Source organism: Mesoplodon mirus (genome assembly GCF_964341445.2).
Source record: "Mesoplodon mirus genome assembly, chromosome: 10".
In the NCBI taxonomy this organism is placed as follows: Eukaryota; Metazoa; Chordata; class Mammalia; order Artiodactyla; family Ziphiidae; genus Mesoplodon; species Mesoplodon mirus.
Genome location: NC_138986.1, coordinates 20,620,597 through 20,637,895, shown reverse-complemented (window position 1 = coordinate 20,637,895; position 17,299 = coordinate 20,620,597). Strand labels below are relative to the sequence as shown.

The 17,299-nt window shown below is 38.7% G+C and overlaps 1 protein-coding gene across 9 annotated transcripts in view; it reads left to right on the top strand.

The window, feature by feature from the left end:
* The window catches only part of UTRN (utrophin), a 527,828-nt gene that overhangs the window by 113,943 nt on the left and 396,586 nt on the right, over positions 1 to 17,299 (top strand). For 7 of the 9 annotated variants that reach the window (XM_082634331.1, XM_082634325.1, XM_082634326.1 and 4 more), the window contains 6 exons: positions 6,167 to 6,259; positions 7,501 to 7,578; positions 7,928 to 8,020; positions 10,447 to 10,619; positions 13,011 to 13,126; positions 13,818 to 13,984. In XM_082634331.1, coding sequence (XP_082490457.1) covers positions 6,167 to 6,259; positions 7,501 to 7,578; positions 7,928 to 8,020; positions 10,447 to 10,619; positions 13,011 to 13,126; positions 13,818 to 13,984 — 720 coding nt within the window. The remainder of the gene's footprint in view (positions 1 to 6,166; positions 6,260 to 7,500; positions 7,579 to 7,927; positions 8,021 to 10,446; positions 10,620 to 13,010; positions 13,127 to 13,817; positions 13,985 to 17,299) is intronic. The other 2 variants (XM_082634332.1, XM_082634328.1) reach the window with 1 other exon arrangement.

The following is a 17,299-nucleotide window of genomic DNA, read 5'->3' as shown; positions in this document are numbered from 1 at the left end:
ATACACAGTTAATAACTTCATTATTTATAGTGGGATTAGGTAAATCACAGGATAGACTCTGTACTATATTTCTTATTTGGTACAAATTTGGCAGAATCAAGCTAGCTCATAAATCCCTTTTGCTGTGCTCCCCATGCTGTTGGTACAGATTTTGTTTACTCTGTTTAGATTCTGAGTGCCACAAAGGTACAGACTGCATTTGTCATCCCTCACTTGTTAGTGTCAGCAGGGCACACCACGTAAAGGAGGCCGTCTTCTGAACCCCAAATCTAAGTCCCAGTTCTACTACTGGTTTGTTGTCTTTACAAAGCATTAACAGTTCACCCTTTTAAGAACTCCAAACTGCACCTCCAAAATTTTGCTTTCTTATTCAATCTTTTATAGATTTTTTTCCCATTACTACTACTGCTGCTGCTGAAAAACTTGACCTACGATGGAAATAATTATGATTTGCGATTATTGAAGAAAGGGGAGAATAATACAGTATTAGATTATTAGATTAGAGCGAGGGTGGAGAGCAGATCACATGGGATCTCTTATTTGGAGTTTGAATTGTATTTCCCCGTGATGGGAGTCCATTAGGTTAAAGCAGAGACATGACATGATGTGATCTGCACCTTAAAATTAGAGTTATTCTGACTCTTATGCAGAAGTAAAGAGGTTGGTTGACCTGGTATTGGAGACATGGATGCGAGTGGGGCCATTAAGAAGTGGTGGTCACCTTCGGAATGTGTTTTCAGAGGTAGAAATGACAGGGTTGTTATGGATTAGAGATGAGGAATGAGTGAAAGGAGAAGAATCTGGTGTGACTCCTTTGTTTTTTTGGTCTGCACAAGTATAATGACTCCTGGTATTTTTCAATCAATCATTTTCCCTAGTCTGTGGATGGTGGTGTGCGTGTGTGTGTGTGTCCTTTCCACAGAGTTTCTCAGTTCCTCAGAGGACTCACTGTTGACTAATCTTGTATTTCCCCTGTATGTGGTTATGCCCTATGAGAGAGATTACCAGTCATCCTAGGATCCAGTATGCCTGTAGACAAGATTTGTTGATCCGGCACAGTGTTTTAGGACATTACAAATATCAGGAGATTATACACATAAATTCAGATTTCCAGCTCTTTTGAGAAACCAGAAGTCCTACCAACAGTGGGCTGGGATTCTCAAATGGCCGCTGCTGGCTGAAACTGAGCACTGGCTCTTTCAGCCTTTAGGGCTGGCTGATTCACCAGGTGTGATGGGCCCATCAGGTTGGCCACATTCAACTGAACCATCACGTATCCATGACTGTATTTGCAGCCTTGCCCTCCCTCAGACCCCAGCTTATCCCTCCTGCATTGTGATGACAGTTTGCTTCTGTCCTCTGACATTTTCGATTCAGGAGCTTCAGTGTCTCAGCTGTAGGTATTAACGCTGGTCCCTCTTGGAGTCAAAATAGTGTTAGAACTGGTGTTAAGAGAGTTCAAAGAAGTATAGGGGACCAGGGGATGAGAGGAGACAGCCAAAGGGAGTCACCTGTGACATCTGTCATTTGGATTCCTATCGTGTGGCCTTTTTAATTTTTTTTTAAGGTTAAATGCGATGCAAGGCTTATCTGTCTTCCAAGTTCAAGATTATTCATTTGTACTATTTTGTGTTTATTGGAAAACTGTGGAAACCCTTGCTTGTAAATGGGGAGGGTGACCTGAACTTGGCATTTCTGCAGGGCCAGGCACAAAGGAGGTATTCACCAGATATTTGTCCAATTGAATTATTAAACTGTATTCTGCCTGTCAGAGAAGTTTCTGCAAATAAGTCTTTGCAAAGAGTTAAAAATCTAAATAAGACTTTAACTGTCAGGCTGAATCAGGTTTTATTTTTATTAAACCATGACTTCTGACATTTCCCAACTGTTTCCCAGGGTGGATCCTATGTTTAGAGTCTGTGATTCAGAAGTAGCAGAGATGCTTTAAAGCCATGAGCTTGGAAAAAATTTCATTCTGAGTTCATTTAAATGTGGTATATATCTTGTGCCCTCTTTGGGAAGTCATTAAATGTACCTCCTCCGCTGCACCACTGATTAACTGTTTCCTTCCCTATATGTCATGACCCTGTGCCCTCATAATTTTAGTAGCAGCTTAGTGTGGACTTTGAGAACCTGGATTTGGAGTCAGATCTGTGGTATCACATCCTAGTTCTGCCTCTAGCTCATCATGTCACTTCTGTGTCTCAGTTTTCTTACCTTAAAGTTCTATCATAAAGAAACAAAGAATGCATCTACATCTCTGTAAATCTCTTAGAGCATATCTGATACATAGTAAGTCATACTATTATTATGTCTAGGGACATTTCATGTTTGCGTTTTCTGTTTTTGTATGGCCCACGAGCTAAGAATGGTTTTCACATTTTTAGGTGCTTGCAAAAAGTCAAAAAAAGAAGAATATTTCATGACATGTGGACATTATATGAAATTCAGATTTCCACGTCTACAAATCATGTTTTGTTGGAACACAGTCACCATTCCCATCGTCTCATCTGTTTATACATTGTCTGGGCTGCTTTCACATCTTGACAACAGGGTTGAGAAGTTTCAATAGAGACCACCTGGCCAGCAAAGCCTAAACTAAGTGCTATCTGGACCTTTACGAAAGACATTTTCTGACCTCCATTGTAAGGCACAAAGCACTGAATCACCGTACTTATAGGTGTTACTCTCCTAGGTGGTAGGTGGACTGGGCTCTTTGGTATAGTTTGGTTCTTTCCATCTGCCTATGGGACGTTCCTAAATTGCATTTGTCAGGAATAGGTAGTATTTTGTAGTGATTGGCTATGTGTGTGGGGAGTGTGGGTGTGTGTTTTATATGTAAGTTTTGAACCACAGTTTTAGATTTGTAAGAGCCCTGGTACCTTCCTTCATTGTCCAGTGAAGAGATCCACAGGCTCTATATTCCCTCCTGCAGGTGTACGTGGCTCTTCTGAAGGTACCAGATGGGAGTGCACACCAACCATGCCATCACTGGGGGTGGGGTGGCGGAGTGTTAGGAGAATAGGCACACAGCACAAAACTTATTTCTTACTGATCGCCATCAATATTTATCTGAAATTTGGAAAAAGAATAAAGAAATTGCATTGCTGTTACTGTCGGGTTTTTTTTTTTAAAGAATATAAAGGCATTGGTTTCCCTAGTATAAGTGATTGACTTCTAGAAGGACAGAACTCTGTCTCAGTTACCTTTGTTTCAAGAGAATGCTTCACAAGGAGTCTTTCTCCAGATTTGTTCCTCAGTAAACAAATGAATGACCCGGACAAGAGAGAGGAAAAGAGTGTCTCATGTGGAGAAATTAATGCTGCCTCTTTTTTTTTTTTTTTTTTTTTTGTGGTATGCGGGCGTCTCACTGTTGTGGCCTCTCCCGTTGCAGAGCACAGGCTCCAGACGCGCAGGCTCAGCGGCCATGGCTCACGGGCCCAGCCGCTCCGTGGCATGTGGGATCCTCCCGTACCGGGGCACGAACCCGTGTCCCCTGCATTGGCAGGCGGACACTCTCAACCACTGCGCCACCAGGGAAGCCCTAATGCTGCCTCTTAATGAATGCCTCCCACTTTACCACTGAGCAGCAGTGGAGCCTAGGGAAGAATCCATTGGGCTTACTGCTGAGTCATGCTTGTCTCACAGTGCATACCTAAAGCACAGGTGTGCTCTTGTATCATCATGTTCATTAGTTTCGAATAGGATATATCCCTACAGATCATCGTATTAGTGAATTCGGGACTTGGAAGATCTTTCTCTGTGAAGTGACACTTACATGCACTCAGGTTCAGAATCTGCTTTTACATTCCTGCCTAAGATGAAGTGCTTACTTGTTTTATCCATTCTTTCATCTACTGTTGAAATTTTATGGCACTTTTATGACAGTAGGAAACATTACTACTGTAATGATATGATAATGTACTGAATGATAATATCAACCATTTACTGAACATCTGTCATCTTAGTGTTTAACAGATGAGCCAATAGATGTAGAAAGGCCACTTTTCCAGAGTTACACGGCTGGTAGGAGGCTTGTCTACAATGAGGTCATCAGTGGGCGTTCATAACTATTTGTAATATGGACTAATATTTATATTTACTTTATTTTAGTCTATGCTGATTTGTGTTACTTCGTTTCTTTTTTGGAAAATGGATACTGTAGTGGATTTGAGAAGGGTTAAATGCCGCCCAGACATTATTTAGCTGTGCTTGTCATCAGTAATTCCTAAGGTCCTTTCTGTGCCTAGATACCCTTATTTGTTTCTCCCATGAACTTTACTTATGTTGTTGTCTCTTTGCTCTGAGACCAGAGTTGTTCACGTCTTCCTGAAAGGGAATCTGGGTATTTGGTGGCTCGTTGGCTGAAGTGTACTTGGGTGGGTTTTGAGAGGAGGAAGGTAAGAGGTAGCAGATGACCAGGGCTACTTCTGCCCTTTGCTTTTACTGAGAGCGGATAGGAAATCTTTAATGTGCAAAAAACTTCCCTGCTCTGCCTCTTGAAGTATTGCCTCTGGATCTGGTCTCTTGCATCACTCAAATCTGTTTATCATTGTGATCGATGGAGATAATCCATGTATCTCTGACATCGTCACTGCTCACATAGTGGCAGCTGGAAATAGAAAAGCAGCTTTGTTTCAGATATAAATAAGTCATAGTTTATTCTTTCTTTACTGATTCTAAGGTGAAGACTTTACCATACTTCCTCTCATTTAGAGTACATGAACTATGGAAAAGCCACATGATAGAAATCACTAGTTTGCTATACATTACACATAATTAAAAATGTAAGAAATCAGGAAGAGAGGAAAAAAGGGAAAATGCCAAGTTTTAGGAAACTTTAGGATGGCTTCCTTCCTTCCCCTTGCCCATTTCAAGCTCAGAGTAAAATTTTGTTTCATATGACTTTATATATATATGTTTTAAAGTGAAGAATAAAGAATATACAATAATTATTGGTTATAAACTATCTTTATTATTGACAGGAAGTAAAACTGTTAATCTCTGGGGATTTCATATTAGAAGGGAATTATTTGATTCAACATAATCAAACAACATTTATTACACTGTGCTTTATAGCTATCTGGACATTTTCACATAATATTCTTTATTTGATCTTTACAATACCTGTGATTTAGAAAAAGGTAAATAGTAGTAAGTAGCTGATTTAGGTTCACCAGTTAGTTAACGGTCAGACAGATTAAAACTGAGGCGTCCTAATTTTCTGTGCAGTAATTGTCCTTTGCATACAACCGTGATATCACACACAGACAGGCAAGGTCCACCTGTGAATGGGGTAGGATTTTTCTGGCATGGACGCTAGAATATGTTTATCAGGGGAAGTTGATGCTGTTTATTAGTCAGAAGCAAGAGTTTAGAAATTCTATAGGTTTTGTCATTCAAAATACAGGATGGAAACTGGATTTAGACACAGAGCCAAAAGTGTCCTAATCATTAAGAAATTGGGACCTAGAAATACAGACCTAGTGCCTGAGAGCTGAAATTGAAGTGGAGAGCTGAAATTGATGATGATGTGACCTGCTTCCATAATGGAAATACCAAAAGCCATGCTTATACTGTGAATGTAAAGTGCAGAGCTGGAATAAGAATCTGCACACTTTTCTTTGGCCTCTGGAGGCCTCTTTGGCCTCCAGGTGCTGTATGCTCATGTATATTTTTAACACATCTTCTCTCTCAGGAATACAATGGACCCTCGAACAACATGGGGGATTAGGGGTGCTGACTCGGTAGAACTGAAAAGCCATGAATAATTTAGTCAGCTCCCTCCTATCCCAGTTCCACCTCAGCGGTTTCAACCAACCACGAATCATGTAATACTCATGTAATACTCTAGTGTTTACTACTGAAAAAAAATCCATCTGTAAGTGGACCTGCACAGTTCAAACCCATGTTGTTCAAGGGTCAACTGTACATACAAGGCATACTGACATTAATCACAGTTTTATTTGCTCCCTTTCTAAGAAATAATGCAATTTATATCTTTCAGCTCAAAACATTTGTTATAGATTTCAAAGTTTTCCATACAAGGCAAACTTGTATAGTCTGGTAATCATCCAGACTTTTAATTGGAAGAAATGAAACTATCATTTATTTGCCACTTATGTATGAAATTTCTGCTGCTGAAATTGTACCTTTTCTTTTATAGAGTGGAAAACCACCCATCACTGATATGTTCACAGACCTCAAAGATGGAAGGAAGCTACTGGATCTTCTAGAAGGCCTCACAGGAACCTCACTGGTGAGGGATGCCATGTTCAAGAACCAGGCTAACGGCATATCTCTCATCATTACTGATACTTGAAGACCCTCTTGGGGGTCCTTACAATGTAAAGGCTGAAATAGGAACGTTAAAAAGGGGTTTTAATGAATTTTTTGATTGAGTGATATTTAGGCTTTATTGAGGGCTCTATTTTTATCAAAAAAATACTTTATGTGTTTACTGCTCTCAGACAGTAGAGAATTACAAAGAAGAGTGGATATGTAAAGAGGGCATAATATTTTGAATAGTAGAAAGTAGAGACAAATACATTTAAATGTTATTTAACAAATAGTAAAAAAAAGTTTTGAAAACTGATGGCATTTATTTTTATTCAGATTTTCAGTATTATCTTCATGTTCGTTCCGTCATCAAATCCAACTCTATTGCTTTATGTGTGAGGTACCCAATACTCACACAGAAATAACTCTGCCAATGAAGACGGTGTATTTTATGGGTACAACCTTTAACACTAGAGGTAGAATTACTATAAAAGATATAGAGAGATGCACTTCTGAAGATGAATTTCTTTCTTGCCGAAGTGTGTGGTGTTACACTTTACCTTTTGCCTTCCAGATGGTGGGTAGGCACCTATTGGAGAGATTGATCCCTTTGTCAGATAAGATTCCCTGGCCAATGAGGCAGAAAGAAGCCTCCCAGATCATCTTTCCCTGGGTGGCAATTCCAGTCTTCCCAGTGGGCCCTTGTAATCCTACCTGGAACCTGGGATAGCACCTCTGAATCCTCTCTGCTCTGTCTACACTAGTGCAGGGTGGAGGGGACATAACTTCTAAATCTTTCTTCATCCTGCCCAACTGAGATAGAAGAAGCTTTGTCCCTGGTGGAGCATTGGTTCCCAAACTTGTTTGCATCTTAGAATCACCAGGGAAATCTTTTATAAATTCCAAACCCAGACTATACTCCAGACTCATTAAGTCACAGTCTTTGTTGAACACAGGCACTGGTATTCTTGGAAGCTCCCTAGGAGATTCCAGTGTTCAGGCAAGCTAAGGAACTACTATCTTAAGGTGCTGTTAGTGGGAGAATTTGCATTCTGTCAACACCAGCCTTCATGGTGGCTTGAGAACCAACCCAGCCAGAGCTCCTGGTACAGAGGGACTCTTGTGTGCTGAGCAGCTGTTCCATGTGTATCTCAATGTCAGTGTTTGACAGCAACATGGAGAGACTCTCTGTCTCATTCGATTTTGTGTTCTGTTTTCCAGCCGAAGGAACGTGGCTCCACAAGGGTACACGCTTTAAATAATGTTAACAGAGTGCTGCAGGTTTTACATCAGAACAATGTAAGTTTGTAATATGACTTTGGGGGGGGTCCTTTGAGGCCATCGGGATGATTTATTTTGAAACCAACCAACCACCTGCTCTGGACATTGGCATCAACTGATTTTTAGAAATATTTTTCTTATGAGACGTATTGAGTCTGTTCTGTGAGTGAAGGAATAGTTGTGCTTTTTGTGATTACTTTATTGATCTATTGTATAAGTAATACATTTTTGAGATATAGGTTCACCTGATTCTCTAAAGTGAAATTTTTCTTGTCATTTACTTATATTGCTGTCCAAACGAGCTAAAACAAAAACCTGGGTTTCCATAGAAAAATTGTCTTAAAAGTTATTTTTTTCATTTTACTAGGTGGATTTAGTGAATATAGGAGGAACGGACATTGTAGATGGAAATCACAAACTGACTTTAGGATTACTTTGGAGCATCATTTTGCACTGGCAGGTGGGAAAATTTTCAATCACTTCTTAATAGGAATTGGAAATGTATCATTTGTGTATTAGTTTCTTAGAACTGCCACAGAGTACACAAACTGGGTGGCTTCAACAATAGAAATTTATTTTCTAACAATTTTGGAGGCTGGAAATCTGAGATCAAGGCGTCAGCAAGGTTGGTTTCTTCTCCTTTGTTTGTAGATGGCTGCCTTCTTCCTGTGTCCTCACGTGGTCTTGTGTGTGTGTGTGTGTGTGTGTATGTGTGTTTGTGTCCTAATCTCCTTTGCTTATTCTAAGACACCAGTCATATTGGATTAGGGCCAACCCATATGATCTCATTTTACCTAAACTACTTCTTTAAGGACCCTATTTCTAAATATATTCATAGTATGAGGTGCTGGGGGTTAGCACTTCAACATATGAATTTGGGGAGGGGACACAATTCAACTTATAATAATTTGGAGTGAAAGAGCCTGACAAACTGCTCTATTTTCCTGGCATAGAAAAAAAAGTATCTGTTTTTAAAACATTAGATTTTAAAAATATCATACTTATAAAAAATTGTAAAAATATCCCAAAGAATTCCTGGATACCTTTCCCTCAGATTCTCCAAATGTTAACAGCTGTCTGTATTTCTGTGTTTTCTCTCTCTCTCTCCCCCTCTTTCTCTTTGACTAAATAGATCTGTGAGTATTTTGTAAAAACAAATCATTTTTCTAAAAACAAGGAGTTCTCTTACATAACTACAATATTATTATTATTATGTTAATATAATATAAAATGTCTAATACATAATATTTACAATGCTAGTATTAATTATTATACATGCGGTAATTATTATATCATGCACTAGCAATTAGCATGTAATTATTAAAATCAGGAAAATAATATTGAAACAATACAGTTATGTAATCTATAGCTCTTATGGAGATTTTGTCAATTGCCCCAATAATATCCTTTATAGAAAAGGAAAGTACAAGATCATTTATTACATTCATTTGTCCTGTTTTTTTAGTCATCTTTTAATCTGGCATAATTTCTGAGTCTTTCTTTGTATTTCATGATATTGTCATTTTTGAAGAGTACTGAATAGTTATTTCGTAGAATGTTCTTCCATGTGGGTTTGGCTAATATTTTCTCATGATTGGATTCAGGTTATTCATTTTTGGGAGGAATGCCACAAAAATGACGTTGAGTTTTTCTTTTTTTAAAAAAATATTTATTTTGTTGCACTGGGTCTTGGTTGTAGCAGGTGTGCTCCTTAGTTGCAGCTCAAGGGCTCCTCCATTGTGGCATGTGAACTCTTAGTTGTGTCATGCAGGTGGGATTTAGTTCCCTGGCCAGGGATGGAACCTGAGCCCTCTGCATTGGGAGTGCGGAGTCTTAACCACTGTGCCACCAGGGAAGTCCCAATATTGAGTTTTTCTTAATACACCAAAGCAGGAAGCATATGCTGTCCATTAGTTTTTTTCTGGCAGTATTAACTCTCATCATTTGGGTGAGGTGGAATCTGCAGGTGTCTCCACTGTAATGTGACTGCCCTTTGTTATTAAAAAGTATCTTGTGGAGATATACTTTGAGACTGTATAAATATTCAGCTACTTATTAAACTTTTGTCTGTTAATTTTAAGATCCATTCATAGTTCTTACCTGATCAGTTATTAATATAATGCTTGGCAAAGTGATTTTCTAATTTCATCATTTCTTCTACATTTGTTAATTGTCTTTCCACTTATGAGGAAGAGCTTTTCCTTGTCTCTTATTTCTCTGTATCTATCTATCTATCCATTCATTTATATATCTGTGTGGATTTTTACTTATTTTATGGATTTTTACTTATTTAATAGGTTCTGATCTTTCACTATTGTTAATTATTTCTCAAGCCCCCTTAAGTTGGCTCTTGTGGGTTTTTTTTTGATATGTCCACATCATTCTTTGAACACTTCCTTAAAATATATGTACTAATTTAGAATAATAATATAAAATATTAGTTCTAGATTATAATTGTTACTGCCATCAGGAAATGCACTTCATTCTTGGATTTTACAGTCAGCCAAAAGTTCTTACCTTCTTCCACATTTCTGTAGAAAATAAAAATTGAGTTTTCTTCCTATTAAAAGATGTTTGTAAAGTATAGTTTTAAAATATTACTTTTTTGTGGCTATGAAAGTAATGTTCACTGTAGCCAAATGTAATCTAAGTATTGCTAAGATATAGAAAATGCCATAATATATAAAGGTGAGGTTAAAATCACCTCTAAATCGAAATCATTACTGTTAAAATGTATTTATATTTCCAGCGTTTAAAGGAAAGTTTTGAAATAAAATGAATACCAGTGGCCTGATCCAACGGTTCATGAATATAATATTCCTTATTCAAGGACTGGATTCCAATGACTGCTTGAGGTTATTGGCAGCCATGGTTTCTTTTGAACAGGTGAAAGATGTCATGAAGGATATCATGTCAGACCTGCAGCAGACCAACAGTGAGAAGATCCTGCTGAGCTGGGTGCGCCAGTCCACCAGGCCGTACAACCAGGTCAACGTCCTCAACTTCACCACCAGCTGGACAGATGGGCTTGCCTTCAATGCCGTGCTCCACCGACATAAGTGAGATGTGACTCTTCTTGGATGTGCAGATTTGTACAGATTTGTACCTCCTCTCTGTCCCTCCCTTACTTACTAATTCCTAAAGGCCCTTCCCACTACCGCCTCTCTCCTCTGTACACGCTCTAAGAAAACATAAAGAATAGAAATATTGTGGAAAAAAAACTACCCATCACGTCTTTGTTTCCATAGGACTTAAATGCCACAGTGCAGTGTCCATGGTTTCTTCTACATATTTGTAAGTTAAAAATGTAAAATAATTCACATAGTTCAATGTGAACTAACTCATTCAGCACTAACCAGTAATATGCACAAAGAATTGTGACAGTTTTCAGCCTCCTACTTTAGTTTTACAGGAAAACTCCCAATTAAAAATAGATAAATGATTCTTTTTATGAAACCTGTGAACAGATTCTAATTATATAGTAAAATACCAAAGGACCAAAAAGAGCCACTACTCTTCTGAAGAAGAAGAGACAGGCTGAAGTACTTCCTGAACAGAAACCAAAACTAATTATGAAGCTATATTATTTGAGACTATATAGTACTATAAATAAAACACTAATATAATAATAGGCTGAAGCATATGAAATTGCCAGTATTTGACTGTTTTTGATATAAATGGCAGTTTCATATAGTTCAGCCTAATGGAATAAAGAGATCAGAAATAGCTCCATCCTGATCTACAACTGAGCCGATGTTGCAGATTAGTAGATGGTATGGAACGAATGGAAATGAGTGAATTGGATCCCTGCCTCACCATACCCTGGATAAACTCCAGATGCATCAAAGGTTTAAATGTGAAAGGCAAAATTTGTTATGTGTTTTATTCTTCTTGTAAATTATTTATTGTCTCAAGTTTTATTTCCTGTATGTTCTTTGCTGATATATGAAAATGCAGTTGACTTTTCTACATCTTATATCTGGAAACTTGTTAAATTCTTACCAAAATTTGTTACTCTAAGTTTTTTTTTTTTTGGTAGATGACCATGAATTAGAATCGTTTTTGTCCTCCCCTCCCCTCCCCTCCCCTCCCCTCCCCTCCCTTTCCCTCCTTTCCTCTCCTCTCCCCTTTCCCCTTCATTTGTGCCTTGTCCTTAATACAATATCAGTTTGCATTGGTGGTAGTGAGCAGAATGTTTTGTTCTTGATAACAAAGGGAGTGGTTTTAATGTTTTACCATAAGACTGCTATTTGCTTTAGCTTTTTTTTTCATATACCTTTTATCTGATTAAAAAAAAAAAACCCATACCCCATCTTCTTCTACTTCTCGTATATCAGTTTAAGTGGGTTGCCCACTGTTTCTAGTCGGTTAAGAGATGCTATCATAAAACTTGAATTTTAGCTTAAACATTTTTCCATCTGTTACTTAATTGATTTAACAAGTATGTGTGGGGTGCCTTCTATGTGCTGGACACAGGATGTAGAGCAGAGAACAAAACAAGCAAAAGTCCCAGTCCTCCTTCTTGGAATTAATGTTCAAATAGAGGGAGGTAGACAGTTTTTTAAAAATGAAAATGTTAGTTGTGTAGCATATAGAAAAGGTAAATATTGCTGAAGAAAATTATGTCAGGCAAGAGGGGAGGAGGTACCTGGCATGTGGGAGGCCACTAGGTGCAGTGGTGTGAATAAGGGGAATAATAAGAGGTGGAGTCAGAGAGGGAACTGGGCGGGTGGGGACGAGAGAGGCAAATCCCAGAAGTGCAGGTGGGTCCAAGATGCAAGAGCAGATAGAGTGCAGAGAAAATGATCAACTTTTGAGTAAGTCAGAGCAACAATAATGTCCAGTTTGTGGGATTAAAAGAAAATCAAGATAGAAATGAAATACTAGACAGTAGCTATATGGAGAGGGGTGGACAGAAATTCTCTCAGGGTCTTTTTCTTTAGGAGTATCCTGTGAAGAGATTAGAGCTGGATTTTCTATTCTGCTAAACTTGGTCTTTAATCGGAGAATTTAGTCCATTAACATTATTGCGATAATTGATGTATTTAAGTTCATTCTCACCGCTTGTTTTGAACTTTTCATTTTTCTTACTTTTTTCTATATCTTCTTTTCTTTCTTGTTTTATACTGGTAGGTTCTTCTTCCCTTTTTTTTTTCTTTCACTATTTGGGAAATATACCATTTCTAGTCTTTCAGTGGCTACTCCAGAATTTTAACAGACATGTTTAACCAATACAAAAACCTTAGAATGTTTTACCTGTTGTTTTCATATTTATGGATTACTTTAAAATATTATATATTTGACAAGACTTTGGGATATAAAAGATAAACTTTTAAATTTATATTCACAAATAAAAAAGTCTAAAACTGAAATGTATTCGATTATAACAATAACAACTTTGTTTCCACATATTTCATCTTCACTGAATTTTTTTTGCATCCTGATTTCAGACCCGATCTCTTCAGCTGGGATAGAGTTGTCAACATGTCCCCAATTGAGAGACTTGAACATGCCTTCAGCAAGGCTCAAACTTACTTAGGAATTGAAAAGCTATTAGATCCTGAAGGTATTGTTCAGTGTTTAATTACAACCTTGATTTTTCTTTACAGTTTTGAATACTTGAAAAGCAGTGCTTCCCCCCCACCCCGGCTTTTTTGAAAGAATTGTGAGAATTGAGGTGTTTTTCCTTTTGAAATGTGGTACAAGCCATTTTATTACAGACATGATACTTCTGTGCTTAACAATTTCTAGGATCCTTCAGGAGGAAATTCAATTACATCACTGTAGAATAGTTAATCAATACGAGCATAAGATTTAAAGTTTTAGGAAAACAGAATTATTAGATAAACAATTTAGTATTTGATTTATTTCATTAAAATGTGTTTTTGTGTGAGCTTGTATATGATGTGAAAACTTCAGTTACAAATGTTGCAGGATTGAATTCTAGACGTATTTTCATACTATGAATGAAATCTGTGACGTTATCTTAGATGATAGCTTATCTTTGAGCCTTATGGGGGAAGCTTTTAGGGAAGATTTTTAAGAAATGGGATATTGAACCAAAAAAAGTAGGTAATCATCTTTACCTTTGACTCATATATTATATGAAATAGAAATTTACTGAGCTGTGGTATTGCAAAGATAATATACTAGCATTGTTTATGGGTACTAAGACAGTTATTTTATATCCAATATTGAGCAATTCACACACTTTGGACATCTAATTTAAGCTAGTTCTTATTTTCTTCCACTTTTAGATGTTGCTGTTCAGCTTCCTGACAAGAAATCCATAATTATGTATTTAACATCTTTGTTTGAGGTGCTACCTCAGCAAGTCACTATAGATGCCATCCGTGAGGTAGAGACACTTCCAAGGAAATATAAGAAAGAATGTGAAGAAGTAGAAATTAACATGCAGGTACAGGTAAATTTTTATTAATGTGTTTGACTTGCCATATTTGTTTTCTCTTAGGTACTAGATAAAAACACTTTCAGGGGCTTCCCTGGTGGCGCAGTGGTTGAGAGTCCGCCTGCCGATGCAGGGGATGCGGGTTCGTGCCCCGGTCCGGGAGGATCCCACGTGCCACGGAGTGGCTGGGCCCGTGAGCCATGGCTGCTGGGCCTGCGCGTCCGGAGCCTGTGCTCTGCAACGGGAGAGGCCACAACAGCGAGAGGCCCGCGTACCGCAAAAAACAAAACAAACAAACAAAAAAACACTTTCAGAGCATTTTTTTTCTTGACTGAGAACGTTTTGGTTTCTCAGCATCAGAAGTTCAGTTTATCAGTTGGCATGCTGTCACACATCACCTGCATGTAATGGAGAACCATAACTTTACTGATTTTACTTTTTTTTTTTTTTTTTTTTTTTTTTTTTTGCGGTACGCTAGCCTCTCACTGTTGTGGCCTCTCCCGTTGCGGAGCATAGGCTCCGGACGTGCAGGCTCAGCGGCCATGGCTCATGGGCCCAGCTGCTCCGCCGCATGTGGGATCTTCCCGGACCGGGGCACGAACCCGTGTCCCCTGCATCGGCAGGTGGACTCTCAACCATTGAGCCACCAGGGAAGCCCTGATTTTACTTTTTAAGAAGGAAAATATATTATTTCATACAGCAAGTCTAGAGTTAGAGTCTAGGATTGTGATCATGCTTCTGCATAACATGCTTAAGGACCTATGTCTTTCTATCATCTGGTCATCTTTTATCACTCTTGTCCTATACTGAAGGTGGTTTTTCTCATGTCAGCTTAGTTCTGTTCTAAGTACTAATTTTTAAAATTATTTTGCCATTAAAAAGTGGATTTGTACCATTATATTCTCACAAGGGCCATCAAAATGTAAGGTTTTCCCTTTCTTTTAGGAGGAATAATTTTTTTTTTTTTTTTTGCGGTACGCGGGCCTCTCACTCTTTTGGCCTCTCCTGTTGTGGAGCACAGGCTCCGGACGCGCAGGCTCAGCGGCCATGGTTGACGGGCCCAGCTGCTCCGTGGCATGTGGGATCCTCCCGGACCCGGGCACGAACCCACGTCCCCTGCATTGTCAGGCAGACTCTCAACCACTGCGCCAACAGGGAAGCCCTAGGAGGAATAATTGATAATATGTTACTTGGTGAGTTTTTCACTTAAGGGCTGACAGTGGTTTTATTCATCAGGATATAAATGAGGATCCTTTTTTTTCAGGAGATATAAATAAAGTCATGAAATTTTCTTCCTGAATAATCCTGCCTTGAATCAATCCATATTTTACCTTATTCTGTTTTAGTCTAACCAGTTCTCATAATTCATAAAATGAGAGAATCTTAACAGTGGGATGAGACCTTAAAAGTCATTTGGTCTAACATTTATCAACAAAACAGGCAAAAGATACACATGGATTTCAAGGTGATAAGAAATACATTTTAGAGAGGCAGAAAGCATGGGCTTTCAAGCTTAAATTCCATCCCTGTTACTTCTTGTTTTGGGTTGGTTACTTACCCTCTCATCCTCAGTTTTACTGCAAAATCTGGGTAAAACCACCCACTTTATAAAGTTAATAAGCTTGAAGTATCTAAAATGATGTTAATAAGCACTCAGCAAGCAGCAGATATTATTATTATAATTTTTCCTTCTCACTTTGTTTAGGTATTATCATTCATTTTTATTCAACAAGATTTTTTTTCAAATGTTAGTGATAATGATAATGGTCTTGAATTGGCATAGCATTTTCTTTTTTCTTCTCCAAGGTTCAAAGGACTTATTATTTCAGGTTTTCTTTGGGTAGTAGGTACCACTTCTTTTATTTTCTCCATTTCAAAAAACTATGATTTACAGAAAAAGAAAAAAGCTTAGAGGAAAAGAAGGCAAGAGATGGGGCCAGATCGTGAACCAAGGGCTCTTTTTAGTAGTTTTGAGGATCAAGTGATATTGAGGAAAAGCCCTAATGTTTTATCATTGAATGTTTGCTGAGAAGCATTTGTCTCTAGTAGTGTAGTTATTATGCTGCATTAATGATGCATCCTTTTCAGTGGCTCAAATAATCTTCGGAGTTTGCCTTTTGGTTTTAGAATCATTTTTTCATTGGATCGGGGTCCCTTTTGTTAGAAAGATGGAATATTCTACTTCTTATAGTGAAGGCTGTTCTCTTTTATTTATTTATTTACTTACTTACTTACTTATGGCTGTGTTGGCTCTTCGTTTCTGTGCGAGGGCTCTCTCTAGTTGCGGCAAGTGGGGGCCACTCCTCATCGCGGTGCGCGGGCCTCTCACTATCGCGGCTTCTCGTTGCGGAGCGCAGGCTCCAGACGCGCAGGCTCAGTATTTGTGGCTCATGGGGCTAGTTGCTCTGTGGCATGCGGGATCTTCCCAGACCAGAGCTCGAACCCGTGTCCCCTGCATTGGCAGGCAGATTCTCAACCACTGCGCCACCAGGGAAGCCTATTCTCTTTTAAAAAGAAGGGAGATTTCATTTGCCTTTCATGGTATGTAGATAAAATAATCACTTCTGTTTAGGGCTTGGGGTGACATGATAAGAATTGCAGAAGCCATTTGCTGTTTGATTAAGAGCAAGTGTATTGGGACTTCACTGGTGGCGCAGTGGGTGGGAATCTGCCAGCCAATGCAGGGGAAGTGGGTTCGAGCCCTGGTCCGGGAAGATCCCACATGCCGCAGAGCAACTAAGCCCTGTGTGCCACCGCTACTGAGCCTGCACTTTGGAGCCCATGAGCCACAACTACTGAGCCCGCATGCCACAACTACTGAAGCCTGTGCACCTGGGGCCTCTGCTCTGCACCAAGGGTGGCCACCGTAATGAGAAGCCTGCGCACCGCAACTAAAGAAGGTCCACGTGCAGCAACGAAGACCCAACACAGCCAAAAATAAATAAATAAATACATTTATTTTTAAAAAAAGAGCAGGTGTATTAATATTAACCTTTTCATTAATGCTTTCATTAATGCCTTACAGGTTGAATTAAGTTAATTGGAGAGATGAAACGTGGTCAAGTTGTAATCATCTACTGTTTGACATATCTTGCCATCCTCTACTTTCCTGAGAACACTAATAGCCAGACTTCCTCTCTTGCTCTTTCTACAGACATGTGCTGTAGAGCATTAGGTGGTCAGCAAAGAATTCCTGAATTTCTCTTTAGATTAATCTCTCAGTTGAAAGTCTCCTCTTGTATGTGAATGAATACCTTCTGAACACCTGCATTTAGATAATGCCTTCCACTTCCCACCTCATAGATCCTAGTGCCTGTCTAAATGACCTTT